The following is a 23,768-nucleotide window of genomic DNA, read 5'->3' as shown; positions in this document are numbered from 1 at the left end:
ACTGATGGATGACTGGATCAATCGAACAATGCATGGTTGGATGAGCTTTAAAGAATTACTCTTTTAAGGTTCATCTGGTGACCACTACCTGAGTTTCAGACTCCTGCAGCTACACCATGACTATTTCACGGTCTGTAAAATCTCATAAAAGATGTTGATTTCTCTTACTCTGTTTTTGTCTTCTAATGTGTCTGTTTTAGACCTGCAGCTCTTTACTGTAGTTTTTTGGATGATTAATCATTTCAGCAGTTTGCTAGGGGGGATGGGGGGGACTTCCCCCTTCTGGTTCTGATACCCCCCTCTGATGATAAATTTTCATCTCCGTTGGGGGGGTATGTTTTATCTCTGCCTCTGCTAGGACTGAATGCTGGGCCATGGGTATGTATACGCATTGCTGGCGCATTGCAGCGCAGTGGCATGGGCATATTTTGCTTGTGAAATTATATATAGTAACTTATTAAAGCTCTCCCCGCTTGATACAGTCTGCCTCTTGTAAGCACAATGAGTCGCTGACAGACTTGTCGGCAGCTGTACCCTCACAAACAACACACTGCAAACCCAAAAACTAGGAGAGAAAAGGCTTGAAGGCTTGCAGTGTATGCTTGGCAATAGATTAATGGCAGTTGCAACATGTGTTTTGTTTTGTTTTTAAATATCCCCCCTCTGCTTTTTCAACAATTCGCACCCTGCATTTCAGTCTCATGTTTTTCTCTTACCTGCAGGACTATTAAAGGTGACCACAGCTCTGTTGCTCTCATAGATGATCTCCAGACTGTAGGAGCTGTCGTCCAAACCAGAGATGTTCTCCACCAGCATGAGCAGCAGATCTCTGGGCATGTTAGCTCCAACGTTATCCAGAACCACAGAGACGCTCTCAACGGACTCTGAGAGGAAATAGACAACAAACATTTTCACTTTCTCAGACTCATTATTTCCATCTAAGATATTTTTTAACCTTGTGCAGAATGAGAGCTTAGATTTATGTTTTAAATGCCTCTTTTTCTCCTATATTTTTCAATTCTTTTAATGACAGATTCATAACAGAACAACCGTAACTAAGACTACTTGTATGGAACCTTAAAGACACCGATTAGAGTTTAGTTTGCTGTTAGGAGGGTATCAGTCAGGACATCTGAAATCTTAATGGCACTTGGATCAGACATTTGGATTTTCCCCATGTTTCATACATATTCAAAGGTGTCTTTTTTCTCTGATTCCTCCACAGAGGCTCCAGCTTCAGGCTCAGCTTCTGGCTCTGGTGTCTTTGACTCCTTCGACAATCATTTTGGTTTAGTTTACAGAACACACAAAACATCAACATTACAGTGCTTAACAAATTTATTAGACCACCACCCAAAGTAAGGTTTATGCCACAGCTGCCCTAAATTAACAGCATTGGTAATTACCAAAATCATTTTTTTGTTCCTTCAATGGTTTGTACACCAATATGTAGAAGCTCTTTAACCAAAATAATATTTTTAATGCTAAAATATAATTATTATTGTTATCCATGAATTTTCAAATTTACTGATTTACAAAAAAAATGAAAAAAATAGTAAAGCACATTATTAATTCTTGATTAATATGTCAAATTATAGTTATTTATTTGCATTCCTGAAGAGAAAAATGAGTTTTAGTGGTTGAATGTTATGCTTGATTAATTTCTGACTTCTCAGAGAAGCCCAGTGAGCCGGCTCAAATTTGGGTATAAAAAGGTGAATTCAGTTTGAAATCCCTCATTCCTGTTCAAAATGGTAAAAAGTGGAGAGCTCACTGAAAATGAAAGAGTCCGCATTAAAGCACTTCATGATGCTGGATGGTCTCTGAGACAAACAGGACAGGTGGTCTAATACATTTGTTGAGCATTGTACAAATCAAGTTAGTGATATATAAAAGAGAAAAAATCATTAGTATTCAGTGAAAAAACACTTCTCTCATCCCAAACCACATCACAACTCTATTCAATATGCAAGAAATGGAAAAAAGGAAACTTAATCTATATTTTACCACAGATGTGCCCACAAAAACATTTATCCAAATATCAATATCAGATGGAGACAGTTTGCATTAAACTTAAATAAAGTGTGGTGAATGTCGATCAACAACAAACACTGCAGCTTCTAATACAAAGTAGAGCCGTCATTAGAAACATACAGTAATTTAAGGGTTTTTTACCTTCAATTACTGTAGCAGGCTGTTTCTCCATTTGAACACTCTTTCTCACCTCCAGCCGTCTGGCAGTCAGTTTGTATTTTTGCATCATCTTGTTGGTCGGACTCACAGAGAGGAACTTCTCCACATCTACAAAAGGGAACAAGTTTATTTATAAGTGTGTACCATGCAGCAGGTCAAGGCAGCAGCCTTTAGGTTTGCTGATCCCTGGTAGCATAGACTGACTCTCTAAGAGAGCGTGTCATTGATAGAAAGACTAGTACAGCACTACAGATCCATTGTGGTTAGAAGGAGCTGAGCTGGACGGCAAAGCTGACTTGCTTAGCCTGCTGCCAGTGCAACAGTCCAAATAGTGGAAGAGGATGGATGGATGGATGGATGGATGGTTTGATGGATGCATGGATGGACAGATGGACAGAGGAACAGATAGAAAGATGGATAAATAAATGGAAGGCTGGACAGAAAAAAATGATGTAAAGATGGATGTTTGGATAGATGAAAAAATGGGTGAATAAATAGATTGGAAGAAGGATGCTTAATCAATCAATGGATGGATGGATGGATGAGCCTTCAAGAGTTAATCTTTCAAGGTTCATCTGGTGACCAATAAACTGAGTTTCATACACCTGCAGCTACACAAGGACTACTCAACGGTCCGTAAAATCTCATAAAAGTTGGTTGGTTTCTCTTACTATCTTTTGTCTTCTTGTGTTGATGTGGCTGTTTTGGAGCTGCAGCTCTTTGCTGTAGGTTTTTGGATGAGTAAATCATTTCAGCCTCATGTTTTTCTCTTACCTGCAGGACTATTAAAGGTGACCACAGCTCTGTTGCTCTCATAGATGATCTCCAGACTGTAGGAGCTGTCGTCCAAACCAGAGATGTTCTCCACCAGCATGAGCAGCAGATCTCTGGGCATGTTAGCTCCAACGTTATCCAGAACCACAGAGACGCTCTCAACGGACTCTGAGAGGAAATAGACAACAAACATTTTCACTTTCTCAGACTCATTATTTCCAGCTAAGATATTCTTTAAACCTTGTACATAAAGAGGGGAAAGAGGGGTTAGATTTATGTTTTAAATGCCTCTTTTTCTCCTATATTTTTCAATTCTTTTAATGACAGATTCATAACAGAACAACCGTAACTAAGACTACTTGTATGGAACCTTAAAGACACCGATTAGAGTTTAGTTTGCTGTTAGGAGGGTATCAGTCAGGACATCTGAAATCTTAATGGCACTTGGATCAGACATTTGGATTTTCCCCATGTTTCATACATATTCAAAGGTGTCTTTTTTCTCTGATTCCTCCACAGAGGCTCCAGCTTCAGGCTCAGCTTCTGGCTCTGGTGTCTTTGACTCCTTCGACAATCATTTTGGTTTAGTTTACAGAACACACAAAACATCAACATTACAGTGCTTAACAAATTTATTAGACCACCACCCAAAGTAAGGTTTATGCCACAGCTGCCCTAAATTAACAGCATTGGTAATTACCAAAATCATTTTTTTGTTCCTGCAATGGTTTGTACACCAATATGTAGAAGCTCTTTAACCAAAATAATATTTTTAATGCTAAAATATAATTATTATTGTTATCCATGAATTTTCAAATTTACTGATTTACAAAAAAAATGAAAAAAATAGTAAAGCACATTATTAATTCTTGATTAATATGTCAAATTATAGTTATTTATTTGCATTCCTGAAGAGAAAAATGAGTTTTAGTGGTTGAATGTTATGCTTGATTAATTTCTGACTTCTCAGAGAAGCCCAGTGAGCCGGCTCAAATTTGGGTATAAAAAGGTGAATTCAGTTTGAAATCCCTCATTCCTGTTCAAAATGGTAAAAAGTGGAGAGCTCACTGAAAATGAAAGAGTCTGCATTAAAGCACTTCATGATGCTGGATGGTCTCTGAGACAAACAGGACAGGTGGTCTAATAAATTTGTTAAGCATTGTACAAATCAAGTTAGTGATATATAAAAGAGAAAAAATCATTAGTATTCAGTGAAAAAACACTTCTCTCATCCCAAACCACATCACAATTCTATTCAATATGCAAGAAATGGAAAAAAGGAAACTTAATCTATATTTTACCACAGATGTGCCCACAAAAACATTTATCCAAATATCAATATCAGATGGAGACAGTTTGCATTAAACTTAAATAAAGTGTGGTGAATGTCGATCAACAACAAACACTGCAGCTTCTAATACAAAGTAGAGCCGTCATTAGAAACATACAGTAATTTAAGGGTTTTTTACCTTCAATTACTGTAGCAGGCTGTTTCTCCATTTGAACACTCTTTCTCACCTCCAGCCGTCTGGCAGTCAGTTTGTATTTTTGCATCATCTTGTTGGTCGGACTCACAGAGAGGAACTTCTCCACATCTACAAAAGGGAACAAGTTTATTTATAAGTGTGTACCATGCAGCAGGTCAAGGCAGCAGCCTTTAGGTTTGCTGATCCCTGGTAGCATAGACTGACTCTCTAAGAGAGCGTGTCATTGATAGAAAGACTAGTACAGCACTACAGATCCATTGTGGTTAGAAGGAGCTGAGCTGGACGGCAAAGCTGACTTGCTTAGCCTGCTGCCAGTGCAACAGTCCAAATAGTGGAAGAGGATGGATGGATGGATGGATGGATGGTTTGATGGATGCATGGATGGACAGATGGACAGATAGAAAGATGGATAAATAAATGGAAGGCTGGACAGAAAAAAATGATGTAAAGATGGATGTTTGGATAGATGAAAAAATGGGTGAATAAATAGATTGGAAGAAGGATGCTTAATCAATCAATGGATGGATGGATGGATGAGCCTTCAAGAGTTAATCTTTCAAGGTTCATCTGGTGACCAATAAACTGAGTTTCATACACCTGCAGCTACACAAGGACTACTCAACGGTCCGTAAAATCTCATAAAAGTTGGTTGGTTTCTCTTACTATCTTTTGTCTTCTTGTGTTGATGTGGCTGTTTTGGAGCTGCAGCTCTTTGCTGTAGGTTTTTGGATGAGTAAATCATTTCAGCCTCATGTTTTTCTCTTACCTGCAGGACTATTAAAGGTGACCACAGCTCTGTTGCTCTCATAGATGATCTCCAGACTGTAGGAGCTGTCGTCCAAACCAGAGATGTTCTCCACCAGCATGAGCAGCAGATCTCTGGGCATGTTAGCTCCAACGTTATCCAGAACCACAGAGACGCTCTCAACGGACTCTGAGAGGAAATAGACAACAAACATTTTCACTTTCTCAGACTCATTATTTCCATCTAAGATATTTTTTAACCTTGTGCAGAATGAGAGCTTAGATTTATGTTTTAAATGCCTCTTTTTCTCCTATATTTTTCAATTCTTTTAATGACAGATTCATAACAGAACAACCGTAACTAAGACTACTTGTATGGAACCTTAAAGACACCGATTAGAGTTTAGTTTGCTGTTAGGAGGGTATCAGTCAGGACATCTGAAATCTTAATGGCACTTGGATCAGACATTTGGATTTTCCCCATGTTTCATACATATTCAAAGGTGTCTTTTTTCTCTGATTCCTCCACAGAGGCTCCAGCTTCAGGCTCAGCTTCTGGCTCTGGTGTCTTTGACTCCTTCGACAATCATTTTGGTTTAGTTTACAGAACACACAAAACATCAACATTACAGTGCTTAACAAATTTATTAGACCACCACCCAAAGTAAGGTTTATGCCACAGCTGCCCTAAATTAACAGCATTGGTAATTACCAAAATCATTTTTTTGTTCCTTCAATGGTTTGTACACCAATATGTAGAAGCTCTTTAACCAAAATAATATTTTTAATGCTAAAATATAATTATTATTGTTATCCATGAATTTTCAAATTTACTGATTTACAAAAAAAATGAAAAAAATAGTAAAGCACATTATTAATTCTTGATTAATATGTCAAATTATAGTTATTTATTTGCATTCCTGAAGAGAAAAATGAGTTTTAGTGGTTGAATGTTATGCTTGATTAATTTCTGACTTCTCAGAGAAGCCCAGTGAGCCGGCTCAAATTTGGGTATAAAAAGGTGAATTCAGTTTGAAATCCCTCATTCCTGTTCAAAATGGTAAAAAGTGGAGAGCTCACTGAAAATGAAAGAGTCCGCATTAAAGCACTTCATGATGCTGGATGGTCTCTGAGACAAACAGGACAGGTGGTCTAATACATTTGTTAAGCATTGTACAAATCAAGTTAGTGATATATAAAAGAGAAAAAATCATTAGTATTCAGTGAAAAAACACTTCTCTCATCCCAAACCACATCACAATTCTATTCAATATGCAAGAAATGGCAAAAAAGGAAACTTAATCTATATTTTACCACAGATGTGCCCACAAAAACATTTATCCAAATATCAATATCAGATGGAGACAGTTTGCATTAAACTTAAATAAAGTGTGGTGAATGTCGATCAACAACAAACACTGCAGCTTCTAATACAAAGTAGAGCCGTCATTAGAAACATACAGTAATTTAAGGGTTTTTTACCTTCAATTACTGTAGCAGGCTGTTTCTCCATTTGAACACTCTTTCTCACCTCCAGCCGTCTGGCAGTCAGTTTGTATTTTTGCATCATCTTGTTGGTCGGACTCACAGAGAGGAACTTCTCCACATCTACAAAAGGGAACAAGTTTATTTATAAGTGTGTACCATGCAGCAGGTCAAGGCAGCAGCCTTTAGGTTTGCTGATCCCTGGTAGCATAGACTGACTCTCTAAGAGAGCGTGTCATTGATAGAAAGACTAGTACAGCACTACAGATCCATTGTGGTTAGAAGGAGCTGAGCTGGACGGCAAAGCTGACTTGCTTAGCCTGCTGCCAGTGCAACAGTCCAAATAGTGGAAGAGGATGGATGGATGGATGGATGGATGGTTTGATGGATGCATGGATGGACAGATGGACAGAGGAACAGATAGAAAGATGGATAAATAAATGGAAGGCTGGACAGAAAAAAATGATGTAAAGATGGATGTTTGGATAGATGAAAAAATGGGTGAATAGACAGATTGGAAGAAGGATGCTTAATCAATCAATGGATGGATGGATGGATGAGCCTTCAAGAGTTAATCCTTCAAGGTTCATCTGGTGACCAATAAACTGAGTTTCATACACCTGCAGCTACACAAGGACCACTCAACGGTCCGTAAAATCTCATAAAAGTTGGTTGGTTTCTCTTACTATCTTTTGTCTTCTCGTGTTGATGTGGCTGTTTTGGAGCCGCAGCTCTTTGCTGTAGGTTTTTGGATGAGTAAATCATTTCAGTCTCATGTTTTTCTCTTACCTGCAGGGCTGCTGAAGGTGACCACAGCTCTGTTGCTCTCATAGATGATCTCCAGACTGTAGGAGCTGTCGTCCAAACCAGAGATGTTCTCCACCAGCATGAGCAGCAGATCTCTGGGCATGTTAGCTCCAACGTTATCCAGAACCACAGAGACGCTCTCAACGGACTCTGAGAGGAAATAGACAACAAACATTTTCACTTTCTCAGACTCATTATTTCCAGCTAAGATATTCTTTAAACCTTGTACATAAAGAGGGGTTAGATATATGTTTTAAATGCCTCTTTTTTCTAAATTTTAAAACTTAAATTAAAGATAAAACTGAGATTCTTTTAACGATAGATTCAGAACAGAACAACAGTAAATAAGACTACCTAAGACACTGGCTGTGTCCAAAATCACTCCCTATTCACTATATAGTGCACTATATAGTGAATACGCCATTTTGTAGTGGTGTCCGAATTCTGAGTGAGCATTGTTATTCACTATATAGCGCACTCATTCTATCCCACAGTGCATTGTGAAAAGTAGTGAACAACCGATGGTCACTAGCTCAGCAGTATTTACCATAATGCATCACAGTCGCTGCTCTCAAGCATGACGGACGAACATGAGGAGCACAGGAACATATCTAAAAACTTTTTAAAATGCTTTTTTGTTTATTGGTTTTGCCAAATCTGTAAGATAATATTAAGGATTCAAATCGGAGTAACTTTTTCCCTGCTAAACGTTTAAATTGTGAGACGGCGATGACGTCTTCGCCCGCAGCCAGAGTAGTGTCCGAAATAATTTTTATGTTTTGCAGCTGAGTCCACTATATAGTCCACTATATGCTGCTCACTATATGGTGGATAGGGAGTAGGGAAAGAGTGAATGGTTTCAGACACAGCCACTGATTATGTTGAAATGCTGAGGCATTCTTCTTCTTCTTCTTCTTCTTCTTCTTCTTCTTCCGTACGTTTTTTGGCACTTTTCACAGTCTCCACAGTTTGTCCAATTTTTACAGTTCAACTTTTATCATGTTCAGCATGTTTAGGAGAAGTGTGCTTGTATTTTTCACATTTCTAAGCTTTTTACTTTTTACAAAATTTCACATTTTCCACAGTTTTTGGCCCATTTAAAATGAATGGAAGATTTCTGCAGTTCTACCTAAAACTGCTTCAACTTTGAGATTCAACAGATTCTGCATATTTCTACTTACAGACTTCATTTTTTGCTTTAAAACGTAGACAAACTCTTCAGCAATTTAACGTGTATTCAGCTTTTAGCTATCTTCTACAGTTTTTGAGATTTCACAGTTTAAGCAACACAAACTTTTGGGGTTTTACACAAAAAAGTCAGACTTTAGATTGCATGACACCATCAGTCAGAGTGGAGCAGCCTGCTGGTCAGACAGAGGACATCTCCGAACAAACATCTATAAAATCCTCAAACTTCACTCCACAGACATAAAAAAGACATCAAAACAGAGGAAATCTTGTCCTGCTACTGTCAAACCAAGAACCAAAGCCATATCATGCACAGTTTATGCATGAGAGGACCAACTGTCCCAAGTACGGGGAGATCTCGCTCCATCTGCTGCAATGTTACAGATTTTGACACTCTGCTCATCCGAGTCAGAAAGAAGCCCTTTTTTATTCTACTCTTGTAGCATGATTTTTACTTCCCAGACATAAAAAACATATCACCACGTTCGTCAGCTTCTGCTGATTCTCACGATACCTTTGGTTTTCAGCTAGGTGTTACAAGTACATCGTAAATTGACGTTTGAGTGCATGTTCTGACCTCTCAACATTGTTTTCTGAGCACACTTAAACTGAAACTAACAGGTGCATCTAATTTTCTTTGATCTCAGCTGTGATGTCATAGAGGCATTCGTTACCATAGCAACCTAGCAGTCCTACATACACATACATCAACAAAGACATGCTTTAACATTCTCCATAACTATAACACACGTGGCTTTAATTAAGCAATTTTAAAGCTATCATCTTCACATTATAAACACACACACTCACCTTCATACAGTTCATACAGTTGTGAGTCATTCCACATTTCACTTCTCTCAAACTTTTATTTTATTTTTCATAGTAATACAGCTCTGCTAACATATTTTAGACATCTGCTACTGATTTTGCTCTTTGTAATTTTAGACTCTCCACAAGTTTAACGGTTTCACTCATTAATCATATCTTGTTATTTTCTGCTTTGTTTCACTGCTTTAAGCAATTTTATTTCACATTTTCTGCATTCAGCCTCAGCATTTCAATGCATTTGCTGCAAGGAAATGCAATTTCTCTAGTGAGAGTTTAGTCTGCTTTAAGAAGTGTATGAGTCAGGAAATATGAAATCTAGAGGGCATTTGCATCAAACTTCTGGATTTTTTCCCATGTTTTCTACATATTCAAACATGTTTTACCGTCTTTTTCCTTTGCAGAAGCTCCAACTTCAGGCTCAGCTTCTGGCTCTGGTGTCTTTAACTCCTTTGATGTGTCTAACTCAACACAAAACTTTTGGTTTAGTTTACAGGGCACACAAAACATCAACATACATATGAAGTTATTGATAGAAGAGAAAAAAACCATTAGTATTCAGTGAAAACAACACTGTTCTTATTCCAAACCACATCCCAATTCTATTCAATATGTGGGAAATAGAAATACGTAAACTTAATTTACATTTTACCACAGATATGCCCACAAAAACATTAATCCAAATATCAACATCAGATGGTAACAGTATGCATTAAACTTAAAATGAAGTTTGGTGATGTTGATCAATCACAAACACTGCAGCCTCTAATACAAACTAGAGCCGTGGTTCTCAGCTGGTGGGTCGAGACCCAAAAGTGGAACGCAGAAGTTCATGAATATGTGCCTGAAAAGAAATGATGCATGCCCCTAATGGACATATTACCCTATTCCACTGGGATAGTAGGTGACTTCAATGGTTTCCCAATATTTTAATTACAGCCCAAGTTCCAAAAAAGTTTAGACACTGTGTAAAATGTAAAAAAAACAAAAAACAAACATAATGTCTTGATTTTCAAAACTGATAAACCCATAATTGATTCACAATAGAACATAAACAACTTATCAGATGTTTAAATTGAGACATTTTACCATTTCATGAAAATATCAGCTCATTTTGAATTTGATGGCAGTAACACATCTCAAAAAAGTAGGAATGGGGCCATGTTTAACATGCTTATCATGCAGAGATTATGCAGAGAAAACAGACAAAGCTTCATTTGATCCTCTGTCCTGATGTTGCTCAGTTTATCTGTGAAGTATGAAAACAGCCTTCAACTATAAATCTCTTACAGCGCCCATGTAGGAAACGTCCTAATTGGTTTTAGACTCGAGAATTTTGTGAAAGGATTGAATGAAGCTTGAGTAGTGGTGCATGCTCTGATCACAATGAAGCTTATGCGTAAGTTCAAGCAGGAAGACTATTTTCTATTCCTCATCTTCATTATAAATTGTCACTCATTCATGCTTTCCTCTGCACTATAGTCACCACCACGCTACCCAATCAAGGAATTCCCAGATCCCAGACCCACTTCTCAGAAGAAAACTCAGCTCCTCAGATATCTTCTACCACCACCAGTGTCTAGACTCCAGCGGTATCTTATCCCCCCGTCTGCTTCACTACTCCCTAAATAGACATCAAGATGGTGTCTAATTCGCCAAAGACTTTTTCAAAGACGTTTCAGATTTTCAAATTTGTAAAATAAATAATTTTCTAACACTTTCTAGTCTTTCCTGATTGAAATGCTTGCATGTGCACACCAGAAAATGCTTGGTTGACCTTTTTTTTGGGAAAGTTTAACTGTATTAAAAAACAGCCAACACCCAACCCTGGTTGACACCATGACTATAAATATCAACAAAAGCAGACCCACCTGGGGCGTCACTGCCTTCATTTATGGTACTCTGAAAAGACAAAAAAAAAAAGGAAAAGATAGAGAAATACATTTACAGCAGGATCCCTGGAAAAAAAAAAAGATATAGGTACATCTCAAAAAATGACAACATCATGAAAAAGTTCAACATTTTTTGTCTCTCATGTCAGAAAGTGAAACCCATTTATTACAAAGACTCATTACACATAGAGTGAAATATTTCAAGCCTTTATTTCTTGAAATGTTGATGATTATGGCTTACAGATAATGAAAACCCAAAATTCAGTGTCTCAGAAAATTAGAATATTATGAAAAGTTTAATACTGTAAAGTCATGGTGTCACGCCCTCAGCTAATGAACTCCAAACACCTGCAAAGGTTTCCTGAGCCTTTAAATGGTCTCTCAGTCTGGGTCAGTAGGCTACACAATCATGGGGAAGACTGCAGACTTGACAGATGTCCAGAAGAAAGTCATTGACATCCTCCACAAGGAGGGTAAGGTCAAAGGTCATTGCTAAAGAAGCTGGTTGTTCACAGAGTGCTGTATCCAAGCACATTCATAGAAAGTTGAGTGGAAGGAAAAAGTGTGGTAGGAAAAGGTGCACCAGCATGAGGGAGAACCACAGCCTTGAGAGGATTGTCAAGCAAAATACGTTCAAGAATTTGGGGGAGCTTCACAAGGACTGGACTGAGGCTGGAGTCAGCGCATCAAGAGCCACTACGCACAGACCAATCCTAGACAGGGGATACAAATGTGGCATTCCTCGTGTCAATCCACTCCTGAACCAGAGACAATGTCAGAAGCGTCTTACCTGGGCTGTGGAGAAAAAGAACTGGACTGTTGCTCACTGGTCCAAAGTCCTCTTTTCAGATGAAAGTTCATTTGCGTGTCATTTGGAAATCAAGGTCCCAGAGTCTGGAGGAAGAGTGGAGTGGACCAGAATCCACATTGCTTGAAGTCCAGTGTGAAGTTTCCACAGTCCGTGATGATTTGGGCTGCCATGGCATCTGCTGGTGTTGGTCCACTGGGTTTTCTGAAGTCCACAGTCAACGCAGCCATCTACCAGGACATTTTAGAGACCTTCATGCTTCCTTCTGCTGACAAGCTTTATGGAGATGCTGATTTCTTTTTCCAGCAGGACTTGGCACCTGCCCACACTGCCAAAGGTACCAAAAGCTGGTTCAATGACCATGGTGTTACTGTGCTTGATTCTGACCTGAACCCCATAGAGAATCTATGGGGTATTGTCAAGAGGAAGATGAGAGACACCAGACCCAACAATGCAGATGACCTGAAGGCCACTATCAAAGCAACCTGGGCTTCCATTACACCTGAGCAGTGCCACAGGCTGATCGCTGACTGTTACACACCGCGCTCTACATTATTGTGCAAATGACATTTTTCTCTTATTTTACTCAATATTAATGCAAATGACAGAGTATTTTCAAGTCATCAGCCGTTAGATCATAATTCAAATGTTTTTGAACAAACTTCATAATGATAACCATTATTATTATTATTTTTAATAAAAACCTCAAAATGCACTTTTCCACATTATTAAGCAGGCCAAAGGTTTCAGGAATATGGGAAAGAAAAAGGATCTCTGCTGAAAAGTGCCAAATAGTGTAATGCCTTAACCTGACACGCCAGATGGATGTTTTTCACACATCCATCTGGGAAAGCTTCAATAGGACAGGTCTGGGAAAAGGCAGAGGATTGAAAAAAACTCGGAGTGTGATTGGATGAACGTTCTGTCCATCACATCTCTACGGGCCAATAAGAGCAACAAAACACGTGATGTAGCAGCTATCGAGCTGCGCCTTCTGTGGAATAACGCGAAACATGGCGACTAAAGACATGTAAGTTCCCAACTTTTTTTTGAAAAGAAAACAACTCACTGCTGTTCTTTGTTCTTCTTTTAACAAAGACATGTTGTCAAGTTCTGATAAAACTTACGCTTTAGCAGCATCCACGCTAAGCTCTTCCTCCATAACTGCACCAGCTCTTGCTGCTGCTTGTTTACATCACGACTCTGCTGCGCCTGAAAGTACTGCCCCTCGTCACTGATTGGTCCTGTCACTTTCTAACCGGGCCAAACGGTTCAGATGGGAGCTTAACAAGATGGAGTCACCAGTGAAAAACAAGGAAATGGGCATATCCATCTGCTTTGCAAGGTTAGTATTGCCTCGGACAAGGAATGAAAACATTCTATATTTCATGAAAACTTAAGCAAGATCATTGTACTGTGAAGAAAGTTGTGTCTGATTGAGAACACAGATGGGTTCCTGCAGATAAAGACATAATGAGGAAGGTTTCTGACAGACAAATTCATGGGATTAAGAAAGCAGATGCTAAAATGTCATTACAAAGCAGCAAACAGGTATTTGAAGCTGCTGGTGCCTCTGGAGTCCCACCAACCTCAAGGTGTAGGATCCTCCAGAGGATTGCAGTCGTGTATAAACCTACTATTCAGCCCCCCTAACCAATGCTCACAAGCAGAAACGGTGGATGGCCACCATGTCCCAACAAGACTGCGATATCGGCAAGGAGGGGGCGGAGTCATGTTCTGGGCCGGAATCACGGGGAGGGAGCTGGTAGGCCCCTAAGGGTCCCTGAAGGTGTGAAAATGACCTCGGCAAAGTATATAGAGTTTCTGACTGACCACTTTCTTCCATGGTACAAAAAGAAGAACCGTGCCATCTGTAGCAAAAATTTTCTTCATGCTGCAAAGAATCCCTCTGTGTCATTGGCTGCTATGGGCATAAAAGGAGACAAACTCATGGTGTGGCCCCCATCCTCCCCTGACCTCAACCCTACTGAGAACCTTTGGAGCATCCTCAAGCTAAAGATCTATGAGGGTGGGAGGCAGTTCACATCAAAACAGCAGCTCTGGGAGGATATTCTGACATCTTGCAAAGAAATTCAAGCAGAAACTCTCCAAAAAATCACAAGTTCAATGGATGCAAGAATAGTGAAGGTGATATCAAAGAAGGGCTCCTATGGTAACATGGAACTTGGCCTGTTAAGATGTTTTTGATTGAAAAAGCTTTGATTTAAGTAAATATGACCTCCTAATGCTGCAGATTCAACAAATGACTACATTTGGTTCTTTACAACCTAGAAAATGTTTTAAAACTTTGCTGTGCTTAATAATTTGGAACAGTGCATTTTGAGGTTTTTATTAAAAAATAAAATAAATGTAGATGTCTGGTTTTGTTTGTGCACAACTGCTGTAAACAGCTTCTCTGGTCTGTCAAAATAAAAAAGTTGAAGAAATTCATACATTAATAAGTCACATCAATAAAGCACACCTGGAAAGCTGGAGTGTCTTAAAAATAATAAATTATTTAATTTGGCTCTAGGTTTTAGGTACTGGGGACTCGTGTAGGACTCAGACTCAGGTAAAGGGGACTCAACTCAGATTTTTCTTTGTTGACTCGGACTCGACTGAGACTTGAACACTAGAGACCTGGGACATGACTTGGACTCGATGTTTGGTGACTTGGCTACAACACTGAGTTCTGGGAGGATATTCTGACATCTTGCAAAGAAATTCAATCAGAAACTCTCCAAAAACTCACAAGTTCAATGGATGCAAGAATAGTGAAGGTGATATCAGAGAAGGGCTCCTATGTTAACATGGAACTTGGCCTGTTAAGATGTTCTTGATTGAAAAAGCTTTGATTTCAGTAAATATGACCTCCTAATGCTGCAAATTCAACAAATGACCATTTTCAGCTCTTTACAACCTATAAAATGTTTTAAAACTCTGTTGTGCATAATAATTTGGAACAGTGCATTTTGATTTTTTTAAATTTAAAAACAGTTATCATTACGAAGTTTGTTCAAAAACATTTGAATTATGCTCTAACGGCTGATGACTTGAAAAATATTCTGTCATTTGCATTAATATTTAGGAAAATAGGAGAAATGTCATTTGCATAATAATGTGGAACACGGTGTAGCGTGAAGCATGGACTGAGATTGGAAGCTGCTGCTCTGTTGCTGAATCACATTCAAGTTTTGTGCTGCTTGTGATATTCCAGGTTATTCTCTGTTGCTGTGAATTCAATCACCGCTCTCCCTTTTGCCACATCCTACCCTAACATGGGTTTTTCTGCTCATATCAGCATACTGTATGCTAATGTGTTGGTGTCTAAGGTTGAGGGTTGGGGGTTGAAACTGTCTTTTAATAATCAATAATCAGTTGTACTCACTGGTTCAGAACTCAGGCGCAACTTCACAGTCTGACCGTCAACGATGATTTGGTGGTTTTGACAGGCGAGGACTGTCTCTCTCACTGGAATCACAAAAAACATTTCAGTTAGACTCAATATCCCATCAGAAAAAAAAAAAAACATTTCTATAAACACATCTACCACAAGGCTTTAATAGAAATGGATTTATATTTTGGGCATGCACACAGGTAGGGGGTCTGGAGATCTTTTCCCAAAATATATTTAAATTCCACGCATTTATTTTCCTCCGTTCTGATCTATTTTCTGGAACCAATTTCTGCAGTTTTTAGGCCGTTTATAATTATTTTGTGTGTATCCTCTTCTGTGTCTTTAAATCTGCTTTATTAATAATTAGGCACATTTTAACACTTTGATTCTAATTTTAAAGCATGTGGACTTTAAAAAGAATTACTGCAGCTGAAGCTTTAAACAAGTAGCCTGTTCATATGCATTTTAATATCACATTTATTTCAGCATTGTTTACAGACTACCGAAGAAAGTCTAAACATAACATAGAATTTAATGATTTTTTGAGATGTGGTTATGCAGTAAAGTAGTGACTGTGTGTTATTTTAACGCAATCTTGATTTTTATTTGAATAAAGGGTTATGAAAACGTTAATTCACAGCGCTGAATCAGGCTGTGATGAGCGGTGACCTAGGGTACGTGTCAACCCATTTCTGCTGCTGCTCACAATGGAGGAGAGAGGAGGAGGAGATGTAGGCTGAGTTGCAGCAGCAGCATGAATGTAGGCTAAAGAAATGCATGTAAAGCAATTATTATACTGTTTAAACATTTCCTAATAACAATCAATGTCTGAACCTCGCGGACATCACCACCTCCCTCCGTTTAATAGGTGCTGATGCTATAAATTTCTTCTTGTATTTCCGTTATCCTGATGTTTATCTGCCAGGTGGAGAGGCTTGTACATGACATGGGAAAGAAATGGAAAGCCAATGTCAGCTGTAACAGTTCAAACAATAGTAGGCTATCTGCCTCCGCCACTTTACTCCGCTGTATGCTTCATCTCTCTTCCCTGTTGAACCTCGGCAGACTGTTAAGGACGCTGTCTTTCGAGCTCATCGAAAAAAGTTCACAGGCTTTGTGCAGATTGTGCAAATAAGTGTTTCAGGCACACTGATGGTTCAGAAAATCAAGACACAGCCAAGACCGTTCTAAACCTTCATATCGGGGGTTAGTGAGCAAAAGAGAATAAAGCAACAGGCACTGATCTGAATTATCAATCACCCATCTCTCTGTTATATTTCCATGGTTGATATCCACATAATAAATGAGCAAACTTTGGAGTTTGAAGTGAGGTTTAGTGCGCGGGGGGCAAGCGAGGAGGAAGCAGTGGGAACTGTTCTGAATCATCAATCACCCATTTAAATGACTTGGGCTGATACGAAATTTCGCATAAAATTGAACCTGTTCTGAAAAATATGACAGACAAAAATTTCAGCGTGTACAGCATTCAAAATAAACTTGTATTGCAAATAAAAACTTAAGTATTTTTTACATGTTGCATGCAGTGTATTTAATTTTCAGAGTAAGCAAAAAGACTGGTATGAATGCAGTGTCCCGGTCCAGATGTTAAATAGGCTCCCTAAAATGGACAGGATAAAACAAAGAGTAAGGAAACTAAGACCAACAAAGAAAACAGTAACAAGGGAGCAAGTGGACATTCAACCATGAATCATTACTACAACATGGTATATACAGGAAATCTGACATTAGGTTTAATACTTTCTAAGACCCTCCTTGTACATTTTTATACCCATTTCACCTTTAACTTGTATTCAGTTACATTAAAAACAGTTACTTGCAATTTGTGCTGATAGTACGGCGAAAATGTAACAAAAAGAAAAGAAATGTCTGTATTTGTATTTTAGTATGCAAATATTTTTTTTGGAGCTTTTGAGAAAAGACAGTAAGCAAAAAGAACCTCATACCACAAGATAGTTGAACTGAAGGTCTTAGTTTTTTACTTTAGTGGCCTAAAAGTAGTTTTATCACAAAATAAAAGTGTCTATTTACAAGCACTGCATTTAAAACCAAAAGATTAAAAGCCTACAATTAGGTTTTAGGCAGTGCTGCTGCGCAGTTAAATGGTGTGAGATTACAATTAAACTGGGCTCTACTACAATTTGTGATTACAATATAAAACAAATGGTGTCATGAATCTACTTAATTGGTTATGAAGGAAAAGTCACAGAATAATGATGGAATAGAAGTATTTCTCAAAAAATAACCACATTTTAAGTAGCATAAAAATACACAGAACAAGTTTACAGTAATGCCTTGAAAATAACCTATTTTCCCCAAAATTAAGGTTCTTCCTTCGTTGAAAATATAGGTACTTCTACAAAGTGAAATAGTGACAGTCCTTTACGCAATTATGTTATTACACAGTCTGACATTGCAATTGCAGTTAAATTAATTGTGCAGCACTAATTCAAGAAAAAAAAATACAAGGTATAAATGCCCATTTCAGGATAGTTACAATCACCAACTCTGATTTTAAAGCACTGATGTGTCAATGATCACCTCATTCTTGCGGCTGATCAGCCATGGCTCACAATAAATGTGTTGTATTGTTAAAGAAAGTTGTTTTGTTGGAAGCTCTGAAGAAAGACAAGAGAGGGATCGGTCTCTAGTCAACAGCATTTACTCTGGTCACAGGTAAAGCATGTGCTCAGCGCTGAGGTCTCAGTAAAGTAAGCCCCAATATACGTAAGAGATGAACATTTATCTTCTTGGGCCGCGCCCCGTACAGTTGGTTGGTCTTTCAGTGGTCCAGTTCATACTGGTCTAGGGCCCTCATCTGTCATGGGCTGCACCAACCTGTAAGCCCACGTATATTCACTCCTTTATGTATCAAAATAGTGTGTGTGCTGATTTCAAGACGTGTAGCTAACGAGCAGTGGAGGAGGCACAGTGTTAGTAGATACAGACATCTCCTGTTATTCAGAAACATCCTGTGCTCATTCTGTGCTCCTAACGATTACAAAGCAGCATTGGTTTAGAATACAGGATCTGCAGCATTATACACTAACTTCCCAGTGAACAGGGTAAATACAAAAGCAAAATCCAGATATCCTTCAGTATTTATTTCAGTAGTTTATATTCATAACCTGGGGAGGATTTAGGTTAGATGTGGTGGAGTTTCAAAAACGTCATGTGTGATAAAATATAAAAAGCAGAAAAAAACCCTCTTTGCCATAAAAAATACAAACATTTATATCAATAAAGAATTCTACAAAATTGATTAAACTTTTAGAGCCTAAACTTTAGCTGAATGAATTTTTTCAACTTTTAATACTTTGTAAGACCCCCCAGACACCATGTAAAAACATGACAATGCTGAAGCAGACACCATGTAAAAACATGACAATGCAGAAGCAGACACCGTGTAAAAACATGACAATGCTAAAGCAGACACCGTGTAAAAACACGACAATGCAGAAGCAGACACCATGTAAAAACACGACAATGCTGAAGCAGACACCATGTAAAAACACGACAATGCTGAAGCAGACACCACGTAAAAACATGACAATGCAGAAGCAGACACCGTGTAAAAACACGACAATGCAGAAGCAGACACCACGTAAAAACATGACAATGCAGAAGCAGACACCATGTAAAAACATGACAATGCAGAAGCAGACACCGTGTAAAAACATGACAATGCAGAAGCAGACACCGTGTAAAAACACGACAATGCAGAAGCAGACACCATGTAAAAACATGACACTGCAGAAGCAGACACCACGTAAAAACACGACAATGCAGAAGCAGACACCACGTAAAAACACGACAATGCAGAAGCAGACACCACGTAAAAACACGACAATGCAGAAGCAGACACCATGTAAAAACACGACAATGCAGAAGCAGACACCGTGTAAAAACATGACAATGCAGAAGCAGACACCGTGTAAAAACACGACAATGCAGAAGCAGACACCACGTAAAAACACGACAATGCAGAAGCAGACACCATGTAAAAACATGACAATGCAGAAGCAGACACCATGTAAAAACACGACAATGCAGAAGCAGACACCACGTAAAAACATGACAATGCAGAAGCAGACACCACGTAAAGACATGACAATGCTGAAGCAGACACCATGTAAAAACATGACACTGCAGAAGCAGACACCACGTAAAAACATGACAATGCTGAAGCAGACACCATGTAAAAACATGACACTGCAGAAGCAGACAGATGGGTAGCCACAGTCACAGAATACACATTTAAAGTTGGTCATGCCCACCCCCTCTTTTGGCTGAATCATGTTTAGGTGTGGGGCTGCATGTGTTCAGACAGCATCCTCTTTTCCTTGTAAAGCGGGGTACACACATAAGGATTTTCTAGATCTTAAGAGAATTTTTATCTGTTAAAGACCCACACATGAAGATAAAAAATCAGGCATTGAACAGTTTTGATCGTACTGTGTGTGATGTGTCCGTGTTCGCGCTGTCACCAGGATTTTCTCCACAGTCTTCTCTTTTTTTTTAAGTGTGTGATTTTTCTGTTAAAAATAGTCCCGAAACCACCATCATTCCCTCTTCTTGTATGTCCTCTTCCATGTTGCGTGCCTTGTTTTCCGGTTGTTGCTATCAGTTGTTGCTATGTTTCTTCTTCGTCGTTTTTGTTAGATCACGTGTGATCACGTGAGATTTCTGGCTTAGAGGACAAGATTCTAGATCGGTGGTGGGACAGAATCATGATGTGTGTGGTGTGCTGTGTTGACATTATCGGAGCACACCACACACAGTACGATCAAAACTGTTCAATGCCTGATTTTTTATCTTCATGTGTGGGGTCTCTAACAGATAAAAAATCTCTTAAGATCTAGAAAATCCTTATGTGTGTACCCCGCTTAAGTGGATTCAGAACAGTATCTGTAAAAGTTGGAAGACGAAAAGTTTAAGCAATGCAAAAATAATCTGTGAGCCATGCACTTGAATACACTGCCTGCATGGCATATAGCGACATGGTTGATTTTTATTACAGAACATAACAGGCTAGAGTAACTACATTACCTCAGTAAAATACATACACTCCTGATCCAACAGTGCAAAAATGCTAATTCTTGCAATTTTTCAACTGGTCTTAAAATTTTGATCAGGAGTGTATCTTGAAAAGTGCTGCCCCCAGAAACAGAATCAAACATCTACTTCATATGTGACCAAGTATACAGAATTAAATGCCTCTTTGTTAGCCAATCAGTTTCTAGTAGTTACTGTATGCATGCATCAAGACTGATCAAGTGTTCTACGGTCAAAACAAAACAAAAAACTATATATATATTTATATATATATATATATATATATTAGGGCTGTCAAAGTTAACGCGTTAATATTGCGTTAACTCAAATTACTTTTAACGCCGCTAAATTTTTTGTCGCACGATTAACGCATGCACGTTCTGTATGACCCTCGACCCATCCCGTAGTTTGCCAGACCAGGAAGTGGCGCCGCCGAGATGTGGTACAAGCGAGCAGAAATGGATGAAGGACAGAGACTTTTGAATGACAGATTCAGCTTTCAGATCATGTCAGATGAGACTGAAGTTATTTTCTCCTACTGTCGACATGAACGGAGTTACAGGAAGTTCGTAGAGTCTTAAATAGCCCGTGCCACTCACTAGCCATGCACACCGCTAATGCAGAGAGCCGCCCCCCTCGCCATGCTGGATGTGTTTACATTGGAGACACTCAGACAAATCTGCAGGGATGGACTCGCTATCTGGCATACTGGGCATTTCCCGGTGTGCCGACGCACTTTTGGGCCAGTATGATTTATTCATTTATTTAGGCTATTATATCTGCCATGAACCGGCACCACAGCTGTGCTATTGACTGTTGACTGGTCCAATCACATCTCCTACAGGTCCATTTACCCGCTGCTCTCATCCAAACTTAGCTCCTGCTTGAAAGTGAAAGTATTTGGAAAAAAACAAAACTTACTAAAATGATCGACAGGAACTGTAAATAAACGCCAAATTCAAGTAACAGTCAATCAAGATGCTGCAAAACTGTCAAAGACTCTGCAGTCCTTATAGGAGATTGTCTGATGCTGGTGAATGTACAGCTGCATCATGAGGAGGAGGAGACAGAGCAGCAGAGGCTGGTGTGTGACAGGAGAGCAGAGGTTAGTGAATGAGCTCTGTAGATTATCATAATATAAGCTGAAAGCATTATTAGACTGTGGGTCTCCTTTATTTAGGAAGAAAAAATGGTTTTAGATTAAATCTTTAGCTCTTCTATGATCTGAAGAATGAAGAGATGGTTAAGTCCTCTTACTTTACCTTAAAAGTTCTCCACTGAGACTTCTTTTACTTTATGTGTTCATGAGTTTTGAAAAGCAGATTCACATGTGTGTTTATTGACATCATTCCAGTAAATCTACTGGACTGATGACAGTCATTTCTTACTGTCAGCATTTATTTTACATTTGGATTACATTTTTTAGTTTGAAAGTAAAAATATGATAAATAATAGCAGACTTTTTTTGATAATTACTTGCTTTTTCTCTTGAGCAGGGCAGATGTGTCCACCTTACTCACATCAGAACAGTGAAACACCATTAGATGTGTCTGTGCCTCACTGCTGAGCTCTCAGCAGAGACTTGACTTCTTTATGTCCATGTGTGATGATGAGATCTGTTGTTCAGTGTTCAGCTGCTGAGAACAGAGGAGTTAACTTCTAGAAGTCTAAAATTTGACTCTACATTATGGCAACTTTTACACAAACACGCTCGGCGTCTACTTTCTCCTTAAAGCTTCCGAAGACTCCGTCATCACGTCCCTGCTCTTCATCATCTATGTCGTGCAGGACATTTATTTTGATCGATATCCTCACTGCATGCACATGCTCGTGCCCACTAGTGTGCCACAACTGTGTTAGACCAAAGCATAAAAAGCCAGTGTGGTATTAGTTATACTGAAGTATAAAATCTGCTTTCTGACTAAAAGAATGTTAACAGTGTCTCCCAGTTGAGAATTTCACCACACTGGCATTCATGACACCGTGTCCGCCATTAACATTACAACTTACTGTAAATTTGGCTAGCTGGGCTGAGCTAGTACTTGTTAGTGTTCGCCATCTTTGTTAACCTCCATAAAATCTCAAAAGGTGGACGCTGGTTTGCAACGACTGTTGTTGACATTAAAGAACATAAAAGGTAACCTGCAGTCAAATACACTTACCTTTAACTTAAGCTTGTATTTCTCCAACAGTCCGGCCAAGTCTGTGTCTGCTGTTGGCAGGCTGCTTGAGATACAGTTTAACAAAAGACGCATGTAATTTTTCCCGCCGTTGGTTTCACGCTTGCACAGATTAGCTTCTGTCACTCCGCTTGTGAGCAGTTACTTTGGTGTAGCCTGAGAACACAGCTGTTATAATTTCAGGAAATGTATATATATAAGAAGAATACTGGTGTGAGCAGTATATTGAATAATTTCCATTTTCTGCACTTTTTAATTTATATCTATATTCTGCACCTGACATGCACATCCACAAGACATAAAAAAAATGACTACACAAGAGTTCAAATATTGAACTGCATATCAACGTCCAGGAGAAGTCACACTATGACGTCCAGATCCACTACTTGATTTGGAGGTCAGAATGATGTACAGATGGGGTCCTGGACTGACCAACTTAATTTAGACCAGATCTGCATGCCCTGTGGACGTCCAGTGTTTTCTGGGTAAGTTTAATGAATATTTTTGCTCAACCCTGTGAAAATGACCCTGATGTTAACATCAGTATTATTAATGCATTGTTAGCGACAGTAAGGTTTTACATTGATGACACAAAGTTTTGCCTTCAGGTGGTCTTTCAGACAGCAGAGCCTTCTAGCTCTTTTTCCAAAAAAACAATAAAATCAAGCGCTGTCTGTCTGGCTGCAAACTGTGCTATTAGATAAGGCCATGTTATGTTATGGGGGGGGTGTTAGGCAAAGCATTCCCCCACAGTTTCAAAAAATCCTGGAGGAAACCTACTATTCAGACACCCCTAACCACTGCTCACAAGCAGAAAAGGTTGCAGTGGGCCCAGAAATACATGAAGACTCATTTTCAAACAGTCTTGTTTACTGATGAGTGCTGTGCAACCCTGGATGGTCCAGATGGAGGAGT

The 23,768-nt window shown here is 38.9% G+C and overlaps 1 protein-coding gene across 1 annotated transcript in view; it reads right to left on the bottom strand.

The window, feature by feature from the left end:
• Window positions 1–23,768, bottom strand: part of LOC121509509 (protein mono-ADP-ribosyltransferase PARP14-like) — a 90,245-nt gene that overhangs the window by 56,825 nt on the left and 9,652 nt on the right. The window contains exons 2-6 of the mRNA XM_041786933.1: window positions 15,592–15,674; window positions 13,956–13,965; window positions 11,375–11,389; window positions 9,890–9,964; window positions 5,221–5,388 (exon numbers count right to left, since the gene is read on the bottom strand). Coding sequence (XP_041642867.1) covers window positions 5,221–5,388; window positions 9,890–9,964; window positions 11,375–11,389; window positions 13,956–13,965; window positions 15,592–15,674 — 351 coding nt within the window. The remainder of the gene's footprint in view (window positions 1–5,220; window positions 5,389–9,889; window positions 9,965–11,374; window positions 11,390–13,955; window positions 13,966–15,591; window positions 15,675–23,768) is intronic.

This window comes from Cheilinus undulatus, linkage group 5 (assembly GCF_018320785.1).
Source record: "Cheilinus undulatus linkage group 5, ASM1832078v1, whole genome shotgun sequence".
Taxonomy (NCBI): Eukaryota; Metazoa; Chordata; class Actinopteri; order Labriformes; family Labridae; genus Cheilinus; species Cheilinus undulatus.
Note: the sequence above shows the minus strand (reverse complement) of the source record. Positions and strands in the feature narration are given on the sequence as shown.